The sequence below is a fragment of the Heteronotia binoei genome, chromosome 11 (assembly GCF_032191835.1).
Source record: "Heteronotia binoei isolate CCM8104 ecotype False Entrance Well chromosome 11, APGP_CSIRO_Hbin_v1, whole genome shotgun sequence".
NCBI classification, from domain to species: domain Eukaryota; kingdom Metazoa; phylum Chordata; class Lepidosauria; order Squamata; family Gekkonidae; genus Heteronotia; species Heteronotia binoei.
In genome coordinates, this window is record NC_083233.1 from 77,220,345 (window position 1) to 77,244,462 (window position 24,118).

The 24,118-nt window shown below is 51.1% G+C and overlaps 1 protein-coding gene across 1 annotated transcript; it reads right to left on the reverse strand.

Moving 5' to 3' along the window:
• Nucleotides 1-2,698: 2,698 nt before the first annotated feature.
• ARL6IP4 (ADP ribosylation factor like GTPase 6 interacting protein 4) lies at nucleotides 2,699-17,305 on the reverse strand. Its single transcript, XM_060249350.1, has 6 exons — nucleotides 17,225-17,305; nucleotides 15,561-15,771; nucleotides 10,607-10,942; nucleotides 6,603-6,720; nucleotides 5,691-5,760; nucleotides 2,699-4,321 (listed from the first exon to the last, which is right to left on the reverse strand). Exons 2-6 carry the CDS (start codon nucleotides 15,754-15,756, stop codon nucleotides 4,265-4,267), a joined length of 777 nt encoding a protein of 258 aa, XP_060105333.1. The 5' UTR covers nucleotides 15,757-15,771; nucleotides 17,225-17,305; the 3' UTR covers nucleotides 2,699-4,264.
• Between the last annotated feature and the right edge of the window lie 6,813 nt (nucleotides 17,306-24,118).

The window sequence follows — 24,118 nt, forward strand, 5'->3', positions numbered from 1 at the left end:
CCCCCCTCGTCCCGACAGGTCATTCTGCACTTAACCGGAGTCGTCCCTCTTGTTCAGGTATCTTCACCGTTGCTGCAGTTTCCCGTTAGTTCCAAAAGCCTTACAGTTTCCATCACCCTCCCCGTGTCTTCGAGCCCTCAGGAGTCTTTATTCCCAATTTGTTATTTTGTATTCCGTCATGTTTGTTCCATCGGACTGGAAAAATAGGCTTTAGGATAACAGCTGGAGCAGGGCGAGGAGAAGGGGACAGAGATCGCTTCAACGGGGGGAGGCGTGAGAGGGGAAAGGCAAGAGTCCAGCTGAACCTGGCGTTCCATCTTTCTGTTCTTGCGTTTGTGTGTGCATGACGCCGTCGGGTCTCTTTGCTCTTCCGTGCGACAGCCATACCTAACCGTACGACTCCCCCCTTCTCCTTGCTGTTCCTGCCGCCTCGTCCTGCTACCTGGATGTGCTTTGTATACGGTTGTCACTTGTATGTTAACACCAATTAAAAGAAACGGGAAGGCTCCTTGCTGCGTCTTTCTTGGCAGGGCTCTCGGTCATTTGAAGGAGCTGCTGTCGTGAAGGACTGGAGTCACCGACTTTCAGGGCCGGGCTGAAAGCCCGGCCCAGCCCGTTCCTGGTTCCTCCTGTCAGATGCCTACAGGAACTCACAAGAAGAAAAGAATTGCAGCTTTATTCCCCGCCCTTCTCCCTGAATCAGAGACTCAGAGTGGCTTACAATCTCCTATATCTTCCTCCCCCTACAACAGACACCCTGTGAGGTGGGTGGGGCTGGAGAGGGCTCTCACAGCAGCTGCCCTTTCAAGGACAACCTCTGCCAGGGCTATGGCTGACCCAAGGCCATTCCAGGAGGTGCAAGTGGAGGAGTGGGGAATCAAACCCCATTCTTCCAGATAAGAGTCCGCGCACTTAACCACTGCACCGAACAAGCGGGGCACGAAGACCATCCCACTCTGCTTGGCTCCCTTGTCCAGTTGCCAGACAGTATTTAAAGGAAGAGCAGGAAGTGGGGGGGGGGGGAGAATGACAATGCTTGCAATACAGAGCCAGGTCAGGTGTTGCAGGAGGTACAAGTGCGGAATCGAGGATCTGTGCGCAGATCCTGGTTTAGATGCAAAACTAAATGGCTTCTCAAAGTTAACCTACTTTCTCAGAGTTGTTGGGTACAGAATGCTAAGGATGTGCTATAGCCTGTGTCGTTGGCGCACAACAGGTTGGCAGCTGCCGAGTCTGCCAACCTGGTGGGGCTGAACACCTGGAGCTGCCTTCTACGGAATCAGGCCATCTATCAAGGTCAGTATTGGCTACTCAGACTGGCAGCAGCTCTCCAGAGGTCTCTGATGACCTGGTCCTTCTAACTGGAGATGCCGGTGATTGAACCTGGGACCTCCTGCATGTCAAGCAAATGCTCAACCACTGAGGTACATGATGGTCAGACCCTTGATTCAACCCTTCCGCTGGAATTTCGGTGCGACACCCGCTCTTTCCCAGAACAGTACTGATGCCTTTTAAATCAGGCTCCACAGTCCCAATGAATCCCTTAATGGGCCAAGAACAGTGTGACCCATTCTTTTCTTGAAGAAATTCAGAGGTTTAGCAGCTATGGGAGACCACCCAGAATCTATCAAATCCTCTTTTAAATGTTTATTCCTGTGGCCATCGCTACATCCTTTGGCAGCAAAGTCTACATTTTAATCACTCGTCTGTGTAAAGAAATATTTCCTTTTGCCCATCCTAAATCTGCTGCCCCGTTGGCTTCATTGGATGCCCTTGAGTTCTAGCATCTGGGGAGAGGGAGATAGTTCTTTGTCCATTTTCTTCACTCCATGCACCATTTTATCTTGCCTGTATCTTCTCTAAACTGAAAAGGGGAGGGGGGACTCTTATCATATCCCCACTTAGTTGTCCTGGACTCTTCAGCCTTTCCTCAGGGGGAAGGAGCTTCCACCCCCTCATATCCTCTTCGTCAGAATCCTAGAGTTGTTTTCTGTGGCTCCAGAAGGTAGGACCGGAACCAACAGGTTGAAATTAAATCCAAAGAGTTCCCGGCTCAACATTAGGAAGAACTTCCTGACCGTTAGAGCGGTTCCTCAGTGGACCAGGCTTCCGGGGGGGGGGGGGGCTCTCCTTCCTTGGAGGTTTTTAAACAGAGGCTAGATGGCCATCTGACAGAAATGAAGATCCTGTGAATTTGGGGGGAGGTGTTTGTGAGTTTCCTGCATTGTGCAGGGGGTTGGACCAGATGACCCTGGAGGTCGTTTCCAACTCTACGATTCTATGAAGGCTCCTCCCCTGCCAGAAATTTTGTTAGTCTTTAAGGTGCAACTGGACTCTAAATCTGCACCCAGGGATTAAAAGGAAAGGGGCCCACAGCGCAATCTCCCAGATAAGGTCAGGCCGGTTTTTTAACAGGCATCTGAACTTCTGTCGGGTAGGGCCTCTCGCTAGTCTACTGCTGTTCTCCTAGGCTAGCCAGAAAGACCTGTCTGGTCGGAGGCTCACTGGTCTGTGCCTTCCCCCTTATATGCTTAAGTGCCTCTGTTGGGTTGACATAAAGCCAGTTGGAGAAGGAAAGAGATGCTGTCCAAAGAGGCCCTGATCTAGAGCAGGTTACACTGCTTTCAGGAGGCGGCCTGCCACGGGCCAGGTTCAGACTGGAGCTAGCAGCAACACACATACACACACAACAACAACAGAAAAGTGCATATTTTCATATAGCTCAGGCTTAAGCAACTACACTTGCCGTTTTTTCCATACAGCCCTAGGGAGTTGGGTGTATTTTTTGACATGCTAAACTCTGTCCATGCAGAAAGGACTGCGGATGGTTGGTCTATCCTGACTCAGCAGCCATCCTTCCCCCGCACCCCACCACCACTCTTCTGAGATGAAGGCCAATCCCAAAAGGGCAGCCAGCAGTCCCCTACTGCTCTGGAAGAAGCACGCAGAAGCCAAGTGGTGCTGGATGGCTTCCCTTTGGCCCAGATGTCAGTAATGAACAGGGACAGGCACAAATCATGAAAATGGGACGTTCGCGAAGGTTCGTAGGGGTCTCATGAACCTCCACGAATTTTTCCGTGTAACGAACCGGTTTGCGGTTCGAGATGCAGCGCAGTTTGCAAACGCCATCTACAGGGTTCCCTTTAAACGGCTTTTGCAAGCCACACTGCAACTTGCAAGTGAACTCGGGAGTTCGCTTCTGAGTTCGTGTATGAGTCGTACTGCGGCCACGCGGGTGCCAAAACCTGGAAAAGCCATGTACAGAGACTGCCATTTGTGACCATTTCTTTGTTTAAAATTCAGCTCGTGCCTATCCCTAGTAATGAACCAGCTCTGGGGCTGAGCCCAAATCTTGACTGCTTCCAGCGTTAGGCATGGAGACACCCTTTCCCTTCCTTTTCATCTTGATAAGGCTTCTTCTTGGCAATGTTTCCCCTTCTGGAGGAGAAAGGCAGGTGGAATGTGTCCAAACCCCTCCCCCCCCCAATCAGTAGGGCGGGGCTTAGCTGCCACCATTTTGATTGCCTTCCTCGGAGAAGACACACATTCCTGCATTGTGCAGGGGGTGGGACTAGATGGCCCTGGAGGTCCTTTCCAACTCTATGATTCTCATCTTTTTTAGTAGCAGGAACACCTTTGCATATTAGGCTACACACCCTGATGTATCGAATCCTCCCGGAGCTTACAGAATACAAAACCCTCTATTTTCTCCATTGGCTGAGGCTCCTCTCTTGGAGAGAAAGGTGGAGAGAGTACAGGGCTCCTCTCTTGGGGAGGAAGGTGGAGAGAGTCTGGAGGGACTGGCTACATCGGGAGGGCGTGGCCTAATATGCAAAGGAGTTCCTGCTACCAAAAAACCCCCTGATGATTCTAAACCTCTCTAGTACTCATTTTGTCAGACCCTCCAGAAAGTCATCCTTCACCTTTTCCCCTATTTCTCTCCGTCGTCTATTTCTTTGAAAAGAACAAACTCTGGTGTTTGTGACCAAGGGAACTGGCTTGCATAGTGGATAAAGCGGTGAGTGGAGAGCATCATGCAGGGCGCTGAGGCAAGTTCTCGAAGGGGGAGGCCTCTGAAAGCAGAAAGGCTCTCTCTCCCCCCCAGGCAACACATCTCTGCAGCAGCTGTGGGCTGGAGCTTCTCGCTTGGCCCGTTTTCTGTCCAGACGTTCTCCAACCGGTACCGGGGGAATGTGCGCCTGTTTTGGCAAAGCCTCTGTGTCGGGGAAAGCAGCCATCTTTGGCGTGTCGCAGGTCTGCACTGCTATTGGAGCATCCCCGTCTTCATCTGGAAGGAAAGGCCGTCTCCCCGGGTGGCTTGCTGATAAGACAGAGGGGCAAGAGGTCACTTACAAGCAGAGGGAGACAAAGCCAGCCTGCTGTATGCCTCGCATTCAAAGGAGCTACTGTCACCTTACTGTAATAGTCTAAAGAACAGTTCCATTTTCTTTGCTAAAATCAAGTTTCTAGCCCTTATGAATGCAAAAGAATAGACTGAAAATGGATGAAGGACAGACTAAAAGTGCATGAACTAGACAAGGAATGACAAACATGCAGTCCAAGTATTGGCAGGTAGCTGAAATCAGGCCCCTGGACGGCTTCTATCGGGCCCCTGAGCAACTGGCTGCCATCTGCTCCCTTCTCCCTCTCTCTTGCTTCCTTCTGCAGCACAGCTTGCTTTGCCAGGCTTGCTCAATTGCACAGGAGCTACTGAGCAAACCCTCTATTTTCTCCACTGGCTGAGGCTCCTCTCTTGGGGAGGAAGGTGGAGAGAGCTTGCTTTGTCAGGCTCTATCGCACAGCAGAGCAGCTGAGCCAAGCCTCTCTTCCTTCTATTGGCTGAGGCTCCTCCCCATCCCCTGGGGAAGGAAGGAAGGAAAGAGCCAGAGCTTCCTTTGCCCAGTTCCCTGGATCCCATGGTCTTACCATGTAAGACCAATGAGTGCTAATGCTTTAAGCAGGTTTTCAGTTTTTTAAACCTTTAATTACTTTTGTTTGTGTCCTTTATAAAGTTTATAGCTCTGCTACCTAATCTTAAATAGGTACAAACGTGGCCTGGCCCAACAAGGTCTCATTTATGTCAGATCCGCTGCCAGTCTGACTAGACAATACTGACTTGGGGAGGGACGGTGGCTCCGTGGTAGAGCATCTGCTATGTAAGCAGAAGGTCCCAGTTTCAATCCCCGGCATCTCCAACGAAAAAGGGTCCAGGCAAGTAGGTGTGAAAAACCTCAGCTTGAGACCCTGGAGAGCTGCTGCCAGTCTGAGTAGACAAGACTGACTTTGATGGATCTAGGGTCTGATTCAGTAGAAGGCAGCGTCATATGTTCATAGGCCTAAGGGGAGGGACGGTGGCTCAGTGGTAGAGCATCTGCTGGGTAAGCAGAAGGTCCCAGGTTCAATCCCCGGCATCTCCAACGAAAAAGGGTCCAGGCAAGTAGGTGTGAAAAACCTCAGCTTGAGACCCTGGAGAGCAGCTGCCAGTCTGAGTAGACAAGACTGACTTGGATGGACCGAGGGGGGTCTGATTCAGTAGAAGGCAGCTTCCTATGTTCATACATTATTCACTGCTGCTGCAGCTGGAATCTGGCTTTGAGGTGCAGCTGTGTCCTCTAAATGCTCCAAGGTCAAATTGTGTCCTAGCGCCTTTGAATTCAGAAAGCTTTTCTGATGAAGAACCACCACATTACCTTGTTGATTTCTTTGTGCCTCTCCTTGGTCACAATCTCCTCTAAGACTTCGCCATCTCCCTTAATCAGCCTGCAAGAGAAGCACAATCAATGCATCCTCCGCCTCACAGAGAATGAGCTTTAAAGGCCATCATAACAAATAATTGAATAAGATAAGAAACAAAAGATCCACGTCTGCCCTGTCACTCACAGCCTCCAACCAGAAGCTTCCAGAAGATGACTGCAGATTTATACCCCACCCTTCTCTATGAATCAGAGCAGTTTAACAATCTCCTTTCTCTTCTTCCCCCACAACAGACACCCTGTAAGGTGGGTAGGCCTGAGACAGCTCTCCCAGCAGCTGCCCTTTCAAGGATAACTCCTGCAATAGCTCTGGCTGACCCAAGGCCATTCCAGCAGCTGCAAGTGGAGGAGTGGGGAATCAAACCCTGTGAGGTGGGTGAGGCTGAGAAAGCTCTCCCAGCAGCTGCCCTTTCAAGGATAACTCCTGCAATAGCTCTGGCTGACCCAAGGCCATTCCAGCAGCTGCAAGTGGAGGAGTGGGGAATCAAACCCTGTGAGGTGGGTGGGGCTGAGAAAGCTCTCCCAGAAGCTGCCCTTTCAAGGACCTCTGCCAGAGCTCTGGCTGACCCAAGGCCATTCCAGCAGCTGCAAGGGGGGGAGTGGGGAATCAAACCCGGTTCTCCCAGATAAGAGTCCGCAGACTTAACCATTGCACCAAACTGGCTCTCTGTACAGGATGCTGTAGACCAGAAAGCACACGCTGCTCCATGTGTGTGAAAGGAACCAGTCTGGTTTCAGGGTTATCCTTCTACGGAGGGAAAGGAAAGCCGAGACCAGAATGCCTCTTTGACTGTGCAAAATTAGCAAGGATCCATGGCTTCTGCTCGCCCCCACCCCCCACGAGCGCACCTTGTTCTTCCTGTTTCGGGATCAACAACTCTCCTGATGACACTCTGCCGGGCGTCCCACTCCTCCTTGGTCATCGGCTTCATGGCCTGGATGCGAGACTTCTGCTCGTCCGTCAGGGCTGAAAAGGGAAGCCTCGTGGCACTGTCAGAAAGCGGAGGTTACCCTTGGTCACCACCTCTAGACCCAGATCTGCCAGCCACACCCTCACCTTTGCCTCGCATGGGAACTAGCCTGCCCACGGGGTCACAATGGGTGGCTTGTAGGGCAGGGGCTGCGTTCTCTTCCTCCTGCTGCCTCACATAGATTTCTTTGTGCCTCGAGCATCCAGCCATCCTTAAACATCTGGAGCAGAGGTCCGTCAGTGGCTCTTAGCCACAGCGTATTGTTGGAAGTCTCTGTCTGGGGCAAGTGATGCTCTGTGTTCTTGGTGCTTCAGGGGGGCACAGTGGGAGGGCTTCCAGTGTCCTGGACCTCCTGTTGGCACCTGTGTTTGTTTGTTTTTGACCACTATGTGACACAGAGTGTTGGACTGGATGGGCCATTGGTCTGATCCAACATGGCTTCTCTTATGTCTGGGGCAGTGAGGCTCTATATTCTTGGTGCTTCAGGGGAGCACAGTGGGAGGGCTTCTAGTGTCCTGGCCCCACTGATGGACCTCCTGATGGCACCTGTGCTGTTTTTGGCCACTGTGTGACCCAGAGTGTTGGACTGGATGGGCCACTGGCCTGATCCAACATGGCTTCTCTTATGTTCTTATGTGACACAGAGTGTTGGACTGGAGGGGCCACTGGCCTGATCCAACATGGCTTCTCTTATGTTCTTATGTGACACAGAGTGTTGGACTGGAGGGGCCACTGGCCTGATCCAACATGGCTTCTCTTATGTTCTTATGTGACACAGAGTGTTGGACTGGAGGGGCCACTGGCCTGATCCAACATGGCTTCTCTTATGTTCTTATGTGACACAGAGTGTTGGACTGGATGGACCATTGGCCTGATCCAACATGGCTTCTCTTATGTTCTTATGTGACACAGAGTGTTGGACTGGATGGGCCACTGGCTGATCCAACATGGCTTCCCTTATGTTCTTATGTGACACAGAGTGTTGGACTGGATGGGCCACTGGCCTGATCCAACAGGGCTTATCTTATGTTCTTATGTGACACAGAGTGTTGGACTGGAGGGGCTGTTGGCCTGATCCAACATGGCTTCTCTTATGTTCTAACCCATACACCTCATTCTTCCTTCCCTTCTACTTCCCTTTTTATTTATTTTTATTCTAGTATATTTGAAAGGCTGCCTTTTAGAAGAAGGGAGGGCACTGTTTCAATGGCTAGTGGAGGACAGGACTGACAATAATGGGTTTAAATTGCAGGGGAGGAGATAGCAGCAGAGTATTAGGAATGGCTCAAAGGTGGAATTGCCTTTTGATGTTGTGGGTTCTCCCTCCTTGGAGATGTTTCAGTAGAGACAGGACGCTTATTTATCGGGGATGCTTCTCTTACGTTCTTAGGCAGGAAGCAGTGGTGGTTACAAGCACAGACAGCTTCAAGAGCAGACTGGATAAACTTATGGAGCAGAGGTCTATCAGTGTGCTATTAGCCACAAGGTGTAGATGGAACACTCTGGGGCAGTGATGCTCTTGTCGTTTTGGTCCTTGGGGGGCAAGAGTGGGAGGGCTTCTGGAGTTCTGGCCCCACGGATGGACCTCCTGATGGCACCTGGTTTTTGGCCATCGTGTGACCCAGAGTGTTGGACTGTTGGCCTGATCCAACATGGTTTCTCTTATGTCTGGGGCAGTGATGCTCTGTGTGCTTGGGGGGGGGGGGGGGCAACGGTGGGAGGGCTTGTGGAGTTCTGGCCCTGCTGGTGGACCTTCTGACGGCACTTGGGTTTTGGCCATGGGTGACACAGAGTGTTGGACTGGATGGGCCATTGGCCTGATCCAACATGGCTTCTCTCGTGTTCTCAAGTCATCCTGCGTGGTGCAAGGGGTTTGACAGGATGGTCTTTTAACTTTTTAATTCTGTGGTTCTATTCTAGCGGCCTGCCACCACTTTCAGTTCAGCTTAAAGCTGTGAACAAAACCTGTGGTTTACAAGACTGCATCAGAGCTAAATGGTTTACAAGATCACATCAGAGCTACAGAGTAAGGCAGCGGTCCCCAACCTTTTCAGTACCAGGGACCGTTTTTTGTGGCAAAGTAAAGTACAGAGTAGGAGGAAATCCGTGGCAAGGCTGGTACAGAGGGGCATAGCGGGCTGGTGCTCTCTTGCTGCCGCTGACTATTCTACTCAGGCCCTGGAGAGGGGTGGGGCAGGTAGAAGAGCCTTGGGAAAGAGCAGCCTCAAGGAAGCACAAGGGTCAAGGAGAGGCGGGACAGGAAACTGTCCCCAGGAAGGACTGCAAGGAAAGTGAACCAGAGGGAGGAACCTGACTCTACAAGAAGCCAGCCAGCCAATCAGATTTCAGCCTTCAGTGACCACAATGTTTTTTTCTTCATTGATTTATTTATGTTATTTGTAATCTGCCCTTCTCACTGAGGCTAAAGGCAAATAATATATGGTTATAAGGCAGTGCAGTCAATAGGACGGGACATCCAGCAGACAACATAAGATTACCGTATTTGCCGGCGTATAAGATGACTTTTTTGCCCAGAAAAACATGCCTCCAAGTGGGGGGGTCGTCTTATACGCCGGGTGCAGCGGCAGCCAGGTCTAGGATCCGTGGTGAGACGCCATCAGATGAACAGCCGGAGCGAGGCAGGGACAGGTGTTGCCGTGCTTCTTCGGCGCGGCCCCTTTCCCAGCAAACGGGGGAATGGCGGCAGGCAGGGCGGACTGAAGGAGGGAGGGAGCGAAGAAGGGGAATCCGAAGGTCCGAAGAATGGCTCTAACTCGGAGACGTGGAAGCCCGCCCATGCGTTAGAGCAGAGCCCGGGCTGCGAGGTGGGAAGCTGCCGACCTGTGCCTCTCCGTGGCGGTCAAGACAGGGGTGCTCGGGCTGGCTGAACGCCTGGTGCATGGAGGGAACAGGTCAGGAAAGCAACCCGGTGCCTCTGTGGAACAGACCCTTGCGCCTTGGTTACAGCGAGAGAAGAGCAAAAGAAAGCAGCCATTGACTTTGCGTGAGGCGCTGTCGCTAGGAAGGCAGCTTGGCAAGGCGGCTTCCGCTGGAGCTCTTCTCCAGCGGAAGCCGCCTCGCCGAGCTGCCTCCCTAGCGACAGCGCCTCACACAAAGCCAATGGCTGCTTTCTTTTGCCCGCGCGGCCAGGCGGGGGAGCTGCTGCTCTCGTCGCCCTGTTTGGATCCTGCCCGCAAGGAATTCAAAAAGATACTCTATATTTTGAATGGAAATGTTGGGGGGTCGTCTTATACGCCCAGTCGACTTATACGCCAGCAAATACGGTAGGTTGTGGAAATTAGAAGAAGATGACTGCAGATTTATGCCCCGCCTTTCTCTCTGAATCAGAGACTCAGAGCGGCTTACAATCTCCTATATCTTCTTCCCCCACAACAGACACCCTGTGAGGTGGGTGGGACTGAGAGGGCTCTCACAGCAGCTGCTCTTTCAAGGACAACTCCTGCGAGAGCTGTGACTAACCCAAGGTCACTTTCAGCAGGTGCAAGTGGAGGAGTGGGGAATCAAACCCGGTTCTCCCAGATAAGAGTCCGCACACTTAACCACTATATCAAACTGTCTCCCCACTTTCAATTCAGCTTAAAGCTGAACTGACTTAAAATGGACTTAAAATGGAAATAGACCTAAAATGGAAATCAATTGCAAAATAGACTTAAAAGTTAGAAAACAATTGACTTAAAATACAGGTCTCTAGCACCTGTCCCTCCCACTAACTCATTTTTAAAAGATTTCATTTTAAAGTGAACTGACTAGACAGACTTAAAATGGAAATCAATTGCAAAATGCCTTTCTCCTCGGTGCGGCCAGCTTCCTTTTAAAGACCCGTCCTAAGCAGGGCTTTCCTGCCAGAAACACAAGCCTTACCTGGGCCAGGTTCTACCAACACCTCTTTCTGCCACTGCTCCAGGGAAGGGCCAGGCAGCTCTTCTCCCTTGGGCTTCTCCTCTTTCGCCCTCTCCTTCAGTTTCTTCCTTGCTTTCTTTTTCGCTTTCTTTTTCTTCCTCTTGCTCTTCTTCTTTTTCTCTTTGGCCGTCTTCTTTTTGCTCTGCTTTTTCCTCTTGGGCTTGGACTCGCCGTCGCGCGACCCTTCCTCGGAGGGGGACGACGAAGACCCGGAAGGAGACGAGGAGGTGGTGGTGTCTGAGGAGGAGGAGGAAGTACTGGCTTTTCTCCTTTTCTTCCCCGTTTTCTTCTTTTTCCCTGGAATGCAACACTGGGTTAACGGCAGCACGGAACGTTCAGTCTGGAGAAGAGGAGGCCGAGGAGGGAAAGCGTTCTCTCGAAGCATTTGAAAGGCCGTCGCTTAGAGGAGGGCAGGGAGCTGCTCCGCTTGGCAGCAAAGGAGACGACGCACAATAGTGGGTTTAAATGACAGGCAGAAAGGTATCTGCTGGATATTGGGCGCTGGTATAAAATGGAAGGAACGCTCCCTTCCTCAAGTACATGTGCACTGCTGTAAGTAGACAGTGAAACCACTTCCTTCCATAGCAGTATATGTTGGAGGAGGTTCATGTTTCTGGGCAGAATAAGTCCAGAGGAGGGCGATGAAGATGGTGAGGGGTCTGGAGACCAAGTCCTATGAGGAAAGGTTAAAGGAGCTGGGTATGTTTAGCCCGCAGAGGAGGCAGCTGAGAGGTGATAGGATCACCATCCTGAAGGGCTGTTGTCTAGAGGAGGGTGTGGGGTGGTTTTCTGTGGCCCCGGAAGGTAGGACCAGAACCAACGGGTTGAAATTAAATCAAAAGAGTTTCCAGCTCAACATCAGGAAGAACTTCCTGACCGTTAGAGCGGTTCCTTAGAGGAACAGGCTTCCACCTCGGGAGGTGGTGGGCTCTCCTTCCTTGGAGGTTTTTAAGCAGAGGCTAGATGGCCATCTGACAGCAATGAAGATCCTGTGAATTTAGGGGGAGGTGTTTGTGAGTTTGCTGCGTTGTGCAGGGGGTTGGACTCGATGACCCTGGAGGTCCCTTCCAACTGTGATTCTATGAACTTCCTGACAGCTAGAGCGGTTCCTCAGTGGAACAGGCTTCCTCGGGAGGTGGTGGGCTCTCCTTCCTCGGAGGTTTTTAAACAGAGGTTAGATGGCCATCTGACAGCAATGAAGATCCTATGAATTTAGGGGGAGGTGTTTGTGAGTTTCCTGCGTTGTGCAGGGGGTTGGACTCGATGACCCTGGAGGTCCCTTCCAACTCTATGATTCTAGCTTAGCAGGGGAACAGGCTGTCTAGGGAAGTGGTGAGCTCCCCCCTCCCTGGCAATCTTCAAGCAGCAGCTGGACAAGCACTTGTCAGGGATGCTTTAGGCCGGGGGTGTCGAACTCATTTGTTATGAGGGCCAGATCGGACACAAATGAGACCTTGTCGGGCCGGGCCATGTCTGTCATCAAATGTATTGCCAGGTAGCTGAAATATAAACTTTATAAGGGACACAGACAAACGCAAAGATTTTGTATCTCCTGTGTTACCGAGAGAACTGGGCAAAGGAAGCTCTGGCTCTTTCCCTCCCTCCCCAAAGGATGAGAGCATGGAGCCACAGCCAATAGAAGGAAAAGGGGGTTTTGCTTTATAGCTCTTGCGCAATTGAGCAAGCCTGGGAACGCAAGCTGTGACACAGAAGGAAATGAGAGAGGGAGAAGAAGAAGAAGATGAAGATATTGGATTTATATCCCGCCCTCCACTCTGAAGAGTCTCAGAGCGGCTCACAATCTCCTTTATCTTCTCCCCCCACAACAGACACCCTGTGAGGTGGGTGAGGCTGAGAGGGCTCTCACAGCAGCTGCCCTTTCAAGGACAACTCCTACAAGAGCTATGGCTGACCCAAGGCCATTCCAGCAGGTGCAAGTGGAGGAGTGGGGAATCAAACCCGGTTCTCCCAGATAAGAGTCTGCGCACTTAACCAGAACACCAAACTGGCTCTCCAGTGATGCATAAGAAGAAAGCAGACTTGCTCGGGGGCCTGATTTGGCCCCTGGGCCACATGTGTGACACCCAGTGTTCCCTCCAAGCTGAGTTAGTGTGAGCTAGGTCACAGATTTTTAGCCTAGGGCTCACACCTTTTTGTCTTCAACACCTTTTTGTCACCATATGGGATGTAGAAGGAAGATACAAATGATCTTAAGGGACCCTTCACATCCGGGCCACTTGCTGTTTGAGATTTTACCGTCAGGTAGGCGATATAGAGTGCTGAAGGCAAGGACAAATAGATTCAAGGGCAGCTTCTATCCAAGTGCCGTGGTTAAGCTAAATGCAGGGTTATGAATGGTTATGTGTTTTTAGATGTATTTAAATGGTCTATGTATATGTCCTTTTGTGGGTGTTGATGTGTTGGTATGTTGGTGGAAGAGCACCTCATTTCGTTGCTCTCATTTTCTTTTTTGAGAAGAATGACAATAAATCTATCTATCTATCTATCTATCTATCTATCTATCTATCTATCTATCTATCTATCTATCTATCTATCTATCTATCTATCTATCTATCTTAGTTCAGGAAGGATGACTCCGGAGCACAATAATGCATGCAGGAGCTCACAGGAGCTCACAAAGTTGAATTTTTGCTCATCTGACTGCAGCCTGGAGGGAACATTGGTGACAGCCCTGCCCTAGGCTGATCCTGCGCTGAACAGGAGGCTGGACTAGATGGCCTCTACGGCCCCTTCCAACAATGTGATTCTGTGGTCCAAAAGCCGCCATGGATCCTCCGTGGAGCTGAAATCTAAAATGCTCCAGAATCATCAGCCTCAAGGAAGACCTGAGCAAGCTCTCTCTTCTTGCCCAAGATGACCCAGTTTGATCTGCACTTGTCATGGGGCTTAATTGCTACCAATCTGCCTTTAGGGAATCCTGGACGGGGAGATGGGGCAGAAGAGGCAGCCGAAGCTCAAGCCGGGGAGATTAGTGGCCACGAAAATTAGCTTCCAAGGCGTCTGTCACATTTTTCTCCTGCCTTTTAGTGTAAGTGGTTAAGTGCACCGACTCTTATCTGGAAGAACCGGGTTTGATTCCCCACTCCTCCACTTGCAGCTGCTGGAATGGCCTTGGGTCAGCCATAGCTCTCTTATCTGGGAGAACCGGGTTTGATTCCCCACTCCTCCACTTGCAGCTGCTGGAATGGCCTTGGGTCAGCCATAGCTCTCTTATCTGGGAGAACCGGGTTTGATTCCCCACTCCTCCACTTGCACCTGCTAGCATGGCTTTGGGTCAGCCAGAGCTCTCTTATCTGGGAGAACCGGGTTTGATTCCCCACTCCTCCACTTGCACCTGCTAGCATGGCTTTGGGTCAGCCAGAGCTCTCTTATCTGGGAGAACCGGGTTTGATTCCCTACTCCTCCACTTGCACCTGCTGGAATGGCCTTGGGTCAGCCATAGCTCTCTTATCTGGGAGAACCGGGTTTGACTCCCCACTCCTCCACTTGCACCTGCTCGAATGGCCTTGGGTCAGCCAGAGCTCTCTTATCTGGGAGAACCGGGTTTGATTCCCCACTCCTCCACTTGCACCTGCTGGAATGGCCTTGGGTCAGCCATAGCTCTCTTATCTGGGAGAACCGGGTTTGATTCCCCACTCCTCCACTTGCAGCTGCTGGAATGGCCTTGGGTCAGCCATAGCTCTCTTATCTGGGAGAACCGGGTTTGATTCCCCACTCCTCCACTTGCACCTGCTGGAATGGCCTTGGGTCAGCCAGAGCTCTCTTATCTGGGAGAACCGGGTTTGACTCCCCACTCCTCCACTTGCAGCTGCTGGAATGGCCTTGGGTCAGCTATAGCAATCGTAGGAGTTGTCTTTGAAAGGGCAGCTGCTGTAAAAGCTCTCTCAGCCCCACCTACCCCACAGGGTGCCTGTTTGGGGGGAAGGCTCTGAGATTCAAAGTGTAGGGCAGGATATAAATCCAATATCTTCCTTCCTTCCTCCCTCACTCCCTCCCTCCCGGGAGGTGTACATGTTTCTACCCTCTTCCATTTTACCATCGCAACAACCCCGCGAGGTCTTTTAGGTTGAGAGAGAGGAATTGGCTAAAGGTCATCGGTGAGCTTTAAAGCAGGGCGGGAGGCTGAACCTGCAGTCTAACCCACTGGCTGCATGCTGAAGGAGAAAAGCTGGACGTTTTGAATGAGTTAAAGTGCTCTGAGGCTCTGCTGGGGGGGGATGCACTTCCTGCCAAACACTGTTCCTAGCTGGATGTCCCACGTTTTACATCCACTGGGGGCTCTAGGCAATTGTCTAAAAAATCCCTCATGAGCACCAGAAGCTGGCTTTCAGTGTGGCGCACCCCTCAATTCCTTCTAGGTGGCAGGTCAAAGATTAGCTCACATGTAGTGTTAATACCAAGGGTGGCCAAACTGTGGCTCGGGTGCCACATGTGGCTCTTCCACACATATTTTGAGGCTCTTGAAGCCCCTCCCACCCTGTCGACTGCATTGGAGAAGGCATTTGTCCGTTTATATCGCTTCTCCAAGCCAAGCAAAGACAGCCAGCAGCTTGGAGAATGCATTTAAAGTTAAAGTTACTTTCTTTCTACCTCTCCCTTCCACCATCTATTTGCCTGCCTGCTTGCCTTCCTTCTTGTCTTGCAGCTCTCAAACATCTAATATTAGTAGTAGTAAGTCCTTTTACTACTAATATTCATGTCTTGCGGCTCTCAAACATCTGACATTTATTCCATGTGGCTCTTGCGTTAAGCAAGTTTGGCCACCCCTGGTTAATACCAACAATTTCTGGAGGTTGCTTTTCCTTTGTTATTTATTCTCTAGGCAACAACTGTGGGACGCTGACAAGAGGCCCTTTCAGCTGCCGGAGGAGGTACCACTCAAGCACATCCATACCTTCTTTCGAGGAGGCCGAGGGCTTTTGGAGTTTTAGAGACTCAGGCCCTCTTTTGCAGGCAGGAGACGGGCTTCTCCTCTCTTGGGAGTCTTTGCTCCTCTTCCTCTTTTCCTTCCTCTTCTCTGTGTCCCGCCTGCTCCGAGAGTCACTCCTGCTCCGGGACCTGGACTTCTTCCTCGCCTGGCTGTGAGCCATTCTCCTTTCAGGGGCCTGTGCGGAACAAAGAGAGCTTCTTTGCAGGAGGGCCATTTATTGATGCCCTGCGCTCAAAGAGGATGCCCAGTCTTATGCGGCTGTCAAAGCAACTGTAAATTTGAACATATATATGAACATATGAAGCGGCCTTATACTGAAACAGACCCTTGGTCCATCAAAGTCACTATTGTCTACTCAGAATGGCAGCGGGTCTCCAGGGTCTCAAGCTGAGGATTTTCACGCCTACTTGCCTGGACCCTTTTTTGGAGATGCCAGGGATTGAACCTGGGACCTTCTGCTTACCAAGCAAATGCTCTACCACTGAGCCACTGTCCCTCCCCTGATTTACAGATCGGCCAGTGATGCATAAGAAGAGCTCCGCCAGACCAGAATCATGACCAAAGGCCCACAAAGTTCACCACCCTGTTTCCCAAACTAACCAAAGTCCTGCAAGTAGGGCACAGAGATCAAAACCCTCTCCGTCTTGCCCTTGTGCACAAGTTTTATCCAGAGCAGTGTTCCCTCTAAGCTGAGTTAGCGTGAGCTAGCTCACAGTTTTTTAGCCTACGGCTCACACATTTTTGTCTTAGCCCAGGAAAAACTGTCCCAGAGCAAACTAATTAATGCAGTATGCCAAATCGTTGACCCACAACTTTAATGCCAGTAGCTCACAAAGTAGAATTTTTGCTCACAATACTCCACGACTTAGCTGTGGCTCAGGAGCCACATGTGGCTCTTTCACACATATTGTGTGTCTCTCGAAGCCCCCACTGTCCCATCAGCAAGCTTGGAAAAGGCATTTGTCTCTTTAAATCTCTTCTACAAGCCAAGCAAGCCGGCAGCTTGGAGAATGCATTTAAAGTTGCTTTCTTTCTACCTCCCCTGTCTTCCTTCCTCTCTCGAGCATCTGACGTTCATGTCTTGTGGCTCTTAAACATCTGCCTTTTAGTCTACGTGGCTCTTACCTTAAGCAAGTTTGGCCACCCGTGGCTTAGAGGGAGTATTGACCCAGAGGTATGCTACTCCTGAATATGGAGGCTCATTTTAACCAGCATAGATGAGAGACACTGAAGGAGGATCTCCCGTCTACGAATGTGCCTGAGCCCCTTCTGAAGTGAGCCCAGCAATTCCCTTTCATTCCACCTCCGCAACTCCATTCTGGGCTCTGCTCAACTCAGCCCCTGAACTGGCCCTTTAAGAGGCGCCGCTCAGCTTCTGCTTACACGTCAACGCCCTCTCAGCCAATCCCAGCGCTCCGTTCCTCGCCTCCACCGCCAAACCCCGCCTCGCCGCTTCCCGGCCAAGGAGCACGCATGCGTACACATGACCTGCCCGTTGGAACCGTTGGGGGACCCAATTTTGCCCCGTCCTTCCCGGCTCCGCTCCGGGCCTCGCCACTCGAGGGAAGCGAACACGGCCCGCCGGGAAGAGGCGGCCCGGCTCTGAAGCTCAGGTCTCCGCGCCTTACCTGACTTCCGGAGCCTGGGAAATCGAGCGGCCCCCCCCGAAGTCTCTTCGCTGGCTTCCGCGCCTATTTCCGGTTTGGTCCTGTCCGTTGGCTAAAAGCGTCCGGTGGGGAAATTAAAGTCGTGTGTTTTTGTTCCTGGCCCGCTGGCGGTTGGAATCCTTTGTCGAGCGTGCCGTAGCGTCAAATAAAGGGAAGGAAAAAGAGAGAGGGAGGTTCAGTGGAGGCTTCCCATATTTTCCAGCACTTGCCAGAGACATTTTGGATCTTCAGAGTGAGCTGACATGATTTGCCAAAAGGAGGCGGGAATCAGTCCCATGTACGGTTGCCAATCCCCAGGTGGGGGCAGGGGAATCCCACGGTTTGGAGGCCCTCCCCCCTCTTCATGGTCATCAGAAAGTGGGGGGAAGGGAGGGAGGGACATGTCTGCTGGGAAGTCTATTATTCCATATAGAGACTTATTCCCATAGGAAATAATGGAGAATTGATCCGCGATTATCTGGGGCTCGGGGGGGGGGGAGTTATTGAGTTAGAGACACCAGATTTTCAGTATGGCATCCAGTGCCTCTCCCCAAATTTCCTGCCAAGTTTCAAAAAGATTGGACCAGGGAATCCAACTCTATGAGCCCCAAAAGAAGGTGCCCCTATCCTTCATTATTTCCTATGGAAGGAAGGAATTTAACAGGTGTGCGGTCCCTTTAAATGTGATGACCAGAACTCCCTTTGGAGTTCAATTATGCTTGTCAGATCCTTGCTCTTGGCTCCACCCGTGTCTCCTAGCCTCACCCCCAAAGTCCCCAGATATTTCTTGAACTGGACTAATCTCATGCCCCCCCCCCCAAGTTGGAAATTCAGCTTCACAGCTTACATCCTGCATCGTAAAAAATCAGGTTCGACTGCATAGATGGCACATGTCTACCCAAATCTGGCCCATATCTGCAGAGAATTTAAGTCCCATGGATTTGAAGATGGCGTCCAGGTCTATATCGAACTGCAAACTTGTTATGGTTGAGTGCTTTACTTGCTTGAGGTTCAGTCCCTGGTATCTCCAGTTAACAGGATGTCTGGTATTGGGGCCTCAGAGAACTGCTGCCAGTCAGCAGTAGAGCTCAGTACTGAGCTTTATAGGCCAGTGGTCTAATCTGATAAAATAGAGCTTCATACATTCATACAAATGTCCTCTACATCTGATATACAAGAGCACTGTTTTAATAGATGCAGGTAGGCAGCCGTGTTGGTCTGAAGCAATAGAACAAAATCGGAGTCCAGGAGCAGCTTTAAGACCAGCAAAGATTTATTCAGAATGGAAGCTTTCGTGTGCATGCAGACTTCTTCAGATGAAGGAATGGTGTACAGTGAGCAGAACTTACATATAGCTGGTGGGCATTTTGCATTCTTAACCACTGCCCACCACCTATATGTAACTCTGCTCACTGTACACCATTCCTTTGTCTGAACAAGTGTGCATGCATACGAAAGCTGACATTCTGAATAAAACTTGGTTGGTCTTAAAGCTGCTACTGGACTCCAACTTTGTTCTAGCACTATTTTAAGTTACACTTTCTATGCCCATTGATCTCCTCGACTTAATTCCCCTCAGGACTGTGCTGCTTGTCAGCTGTAACCTGGATCTGGCCCTTTTGCTCTTTGGTTGATACCAGTTCATACAATCATTTTAAATCATTACTATTAACCATTACTATTATTTGTTACTAATACTATTACTATTAACCATTACAACAAAGTAGTAGACGAGTGCACCTTTAAGACCAACTAAGCTTTATTCAGAATGTAAGCTTTCGTATGCTCTTAAGCAGACTTCATCAGACATAAGGGAATGGACACAGCAGTTCTTAATATAAGTGGGCAGTGTGGAATCATGGGTAATGTTTTTAGCAGATTAAAGAATCACCAATAGGATCTGTGTTTGTTAGTGTAGGACAAAACAGCTGAAAAACACTAGGTGATAAAAAGCAGGCTGCTGTCGTAGGGGTGCCATAAATCTAGGTGACATTCTGGCTTTGTTAGTTTAAATAGAGGGCATGTTTACTCAAGAGATTATAATGTCCATATAGTTTGCCATAGGATGGGTTGGTTTATGCAACAAGACAAACAGCCAATATCCCCCATTTGAGTATGTCAATACAAAAAAACCCCAGATATTCTGATATACTGTTCTAAAAGAGAAATAATATAGGTTAGCCCTTAGACAAACAGGGTGCATTAAAGTATAGTGGAAGGTAGGTTAGTATATGTAATGAGACAAACTAACAAAGCCAGAATGTCACCTAGATTTATGGCACCCCTACGACAGCAGTCTGCTTTTTATCACCTATTGTTTTTTCAGCCGTTTTGTAAGAGCAAGACAGGTCTCAAGATCTCCTTGTTGGCTGCTTTGAATTGGGGTCCAGGTGTGTTCCATGTTCCGTTGGTCTTACACCAGGAGAGAGTCCCAGGGTCTTGCCTGCCCGGTTAATTTTCTGTGCCCAAAACTTGGCAGGCCCAGCTTTCCATTCTGTACCTACACGCACTCATTTCCTCAAAAGATTGTTATAATCCAATGCATATGTAATATGCAACCATTTTCCTGCTGCAAAGATTAAACTCTTATTATTATGGAAATGAGTGACTTTGCCAAACGTCCCAGGGCTCACTGTACAGCTATTACCAGCCGTTTTGTTTTCCAAATGCAATTTTGACAAGTTATACAAACTGACAAGAAGATAATTGACCCAGAGCGCTAATGGCAGGTCTATTTATATGCACATTTCTGCTCTTGCCCCCTCAAGGAAATTAATGTTGTTTGGATTTTTGTTTCCTTTTATCCTGGGGTTAATTACACAGATGAACAAAACATGCCAAGTAGCCAAAAGGGAGTTTTCGTTGCCTCCAGAGGCTTTTGAGAAATGGGACAATAGCCAGCTGCAAATTACATGAAATTAGTTTTCTGCTAGGTCAAACCGGGGAGTTGATTAGAATTAAAAACAAGGGTTTTTTGAAAAGTTTGGAGTCACCTCTGAGGAATTGTGAAGAGAGGACTGATGAGGTTTTAGCCTAGAGAGGTGGTAAAAAGAAAGGTAAAGGTAGTCCCCTGTGCAAGCACCAGTCGTTTCCGACTCTGGGGTGACGTTGCTTTCACAACATTTTCAAAGAAGACTTTATGGGGTGGTTTGCCATTGCTTCCCCAGTCATCTACGCTTTCCCCCCAGCAAGCTGGGTCCTCATTTTACCGACCTTGGAAGGATGGAAGGCTGAGTCAACCTTGAGCTGGCTATCTGAACCCAGCTTCCGCCAGGATCGAACTCAGTTCGTGAGCAGAGAGCTCGGATTGCAGTACTGCAGCACTCTGTGCCATGGGGCTGCTCTGAAGGTCAAGGTAGTCCCCTGTGCAAGCACCAGTCGTTTCCGACTCTGGGGTGACATTGCTTTCACCATGTTTTCACAGCAGACTTTTACGGGGTGGTTTGCCATTGCCTTCCCCAGTCATCTACGTTTCCCCCCCAGCAAGCTGGGGACTCATTTTACCAACCTCAGAAGGATGGAAGGCTGAGTCAACCTGGAGCCGGCTACCTGAACCAGCTTCCGCTGGGATCAAACTCAGGTTGTGAGCAGAGAGTTCAGACTGCAGTACTGCAGCTTTACCGCTCTGTGCCACGGGGCTCTTATAAGGGGGGGGGCGCAAAGCCAGCCACAGCATAGCCACCAAGCCCCTTCCACTTCAGATAGACTATTTTGCATCTCAGCCCCTCTGAAACCCAGTAAAGCAGGGGTGGCCAACGGTAGCTCTCCAGATGTTTTTTTTGCCTACAACTCCCATCAGCCCCAGCCATTGGCCATGCTGGCTGGGGCTGATGGGAGTTGTATGCAAAAAAACATCTGGAGAGCTACCGTTGGCCACGCCTGCAGTAAAGGACTGTAATCTTCTCTCTGCTGGTGCACCCCAGGAACAGATCTCTGTGAGTCCGCACCAAATACCTCCTCCACGCACCTGCAGACCAAGGCTTGGAGAACAGCTCAGGTGCCCAAAGGGTTAGAGCCTTTACTCGCATCTGGCCTTGTAGGGGGTCAGTGGGCAGAATAAGTATTTGTGGTCCCTCCAACCCTGGTTCTGACCTTGGAAGGATCCCCCATTAAAAAAACAAAATGCCAAACTGGACTTTGTACTTGGGCATCAGCCAGGAGAAGGCCATCCACGAGCACATAATCCTCCCTCTAAACTGCGGAGTCTTCTGAGCAAAAAGTCCACTTCGTGAGCTACTGGCATTCAAGTGGTGAGCTTCGGCATAAATTGGTTTGCTCTGAGCGAAGACAAAAATGTGTGAGCCAGAAGCTAAAAAACTGTGAGCTAGCTCACACTAACTCAGCTTAGAGGGGACGCTGTTACCCTATGCCCTTCCGCTGACTACTTATATATATTTTGAGTCCAGGGGGCACTTTTAAGACTGACAAAGTTGAATTCTGGGTATAAGCTTTCAAGAGAACGCACGCTTCTTCAGAGACACTGAAATAGACTTTCTCAAGCCTTACACAAAGGGGGTGGGGGCGGACAGTTGCCAGGAAGGGCTAGTTAGAGTCGAGATGCATAAGGAACTGAACGATCTTCTTCGTGGTCTCTGTGCATCACACTTGTGGGATACTGCGCCTGCGCTGGTCCCCGATCGGTATCTGTAAGAAAGCCCGGGAAAGATTTCCGCGGACGGCGCCACTGGGCATGCGCCGGCGTCCCACTGCGCACGCCCAACGGCGCCACCGCGGCAATCCCACCAGTTCCTTTCTGACCGCTGCGCGAAGAGCTGCGTTTTTCCTCGTGTTCCCGGTCGGTGAGCTTTGGGTTTTTTCTACCCCCTTTTTCCCTGAGCCTCCTGTAAATATTAGCCTGTTTATTGTTTTTCCGTAGTGTAGTAGTTAGTTAGTTCCGTAGTTAGTAAAAAAAAAAAAAGTGCATTGTTGTTCGGGTGCGTGTCGTGGCGGGGTTTTTTGTCCTCCAGGACTTCCCCCCCCCTCTCGCCCCTAGTTTTTTTCCTCCTCTCAGAGGGCTCTGAGAGGTCATTCCCAGCGACCGCTGTCTATGGACAGCCGTTGGGGGTTCTTTAAGAGGTGCCAGGCCTGCGGGAAGAAAATCGCCCCTCCCGACGGCCATTCTCTGTGCCTGCTCTGCCTCGGCGAAGGACACCGCGTGGAAGCCTGCCTGCACTGCCTCCGCTTTTCGAAGCAGACCAGAAAGAACAGGGCGGCTAGACTCTCGGCCACGCTAACTGCCTCGGCGCTTCGCCCTCCGAAACAATCGGCGTCTTCCTCGGCATCGGTACCGAAAATGGCTGCCGCCCAAACTCCAAAGGCCCCATCGGCCGATGCGGCCCCGGTCGATGTCCCACAGAAGGAGCAACAGTCGGCAAAACGGGCCCCCGACGAGTCGGTCGAGCGGCCTCAGAAGAAAGGAAGAGAGGATCCGGGACGTGAATCCTCTAAGAAGGCGAAGAGCAAGGAGAAGCGAAAACGGCCACGCTCTCCTCCGCCTCTCTCCGACGTGTCGGCACCGATCGGCACCGAACCAGTGAAGAGGGTTCCCCCCTCTCCTCTCCGCACCCCCGCTACTCCAGGGGTTAGCGCGAGAAGGCAACGCAGCCCTCCAACACCAAGGGCTAGCGGTCATCGGCCACGCAGCCCTCCAACTCCACGGGCTAGCGCGCATCGGCATCGCAACTCACCGACGCCTGGGCCCAGCGACCATCGGCTACAGCCCTCAACACACGAAGTGGAGATCGACCTAACCCGTCGGTCTCCATCGGTGGCATCTCGTCGGCGGAGCTTCGACTCGGCATCGGACGTCGAGTCACTACCACCGGTCAACGTGACAACGCCTGCGGCGCCCAAGCGCGTGAGACCAAGGGAGCCTTCAGTCGAGCCACGCCACTACCCAGCGATGCCGCACTGGGATCACCATCGGTGGCAATCGACGTATCCCTGCTGCCCCCAATATCACTGGCACCAGCCACTCGACCACCCGGACTTCGAGCATCGATCTGAGCTATCCTCGTTCTCCAGGACATCGCATCGGTCCAAGCAACCTCAGGGATCGGCCCCGATTCCTCACGACAAACGCGTCACACCGACGGAGCCCCCGCGCCGAACACCGACACCGACACGGTCGCCACGAAGGGAGCCATCACCACGCCTATCGGAGCGCTCGGGCCGAGGAGAGTCCTCGCCGTCGGGGTCGGAGAGCGACGAGGAGAGATCCTGGGAGCCCTCACCGGATCCCAACACGTCAGAAGACCTCCCAGTCTCGCCCTCTGAGGACCTACGTTCCTACGCGGAAATGATCAAGAGAATGGCAGCGACCATCTCCCTGCCCATCTCTCAACCCAAGCCAACCGTGGATGATAGTGTTTTTGATATCATCCAGCGGGACACGTCTCCAGCCGTCTCTCTCCCTATGACCAAAGTCATGCTCCAGGCACTCAAGGACCCGTGGAAGAAACCATCTTCGGCACCGGTGTCTTCAAGAAAACTGGACCACATGTACAAGGTCCAGGAGGCGGGGGCTGAATTTTTGTTCACACATCCAAAACCAAACTCAGCCATCGTCTCCTCTTCCTCGAGGTCACGCAGGGTGCATTCTACCCCCCCTGACAAGGAGGGGAAGAAACTCGACGCCATGGGGAGGAAGATCTACTCGGCGGGGTCCCTCGGCGCCAAGGTATCGAACTATACGGCCTGTATGGCCAGATACCAATACGCCATGTGGGAGCAACTGTCCCCCCTCCTGTCTTTCCTACCGGATGACAAGAAAACCACTGCCAAGGCACTGCTGCACGAAGGCCAGAAGGTCGCAAAGCAACAACTAACGGCGGCCAAGCACCTAGTGGACGTTTCGGCCTCGGCAATCATGTCCGC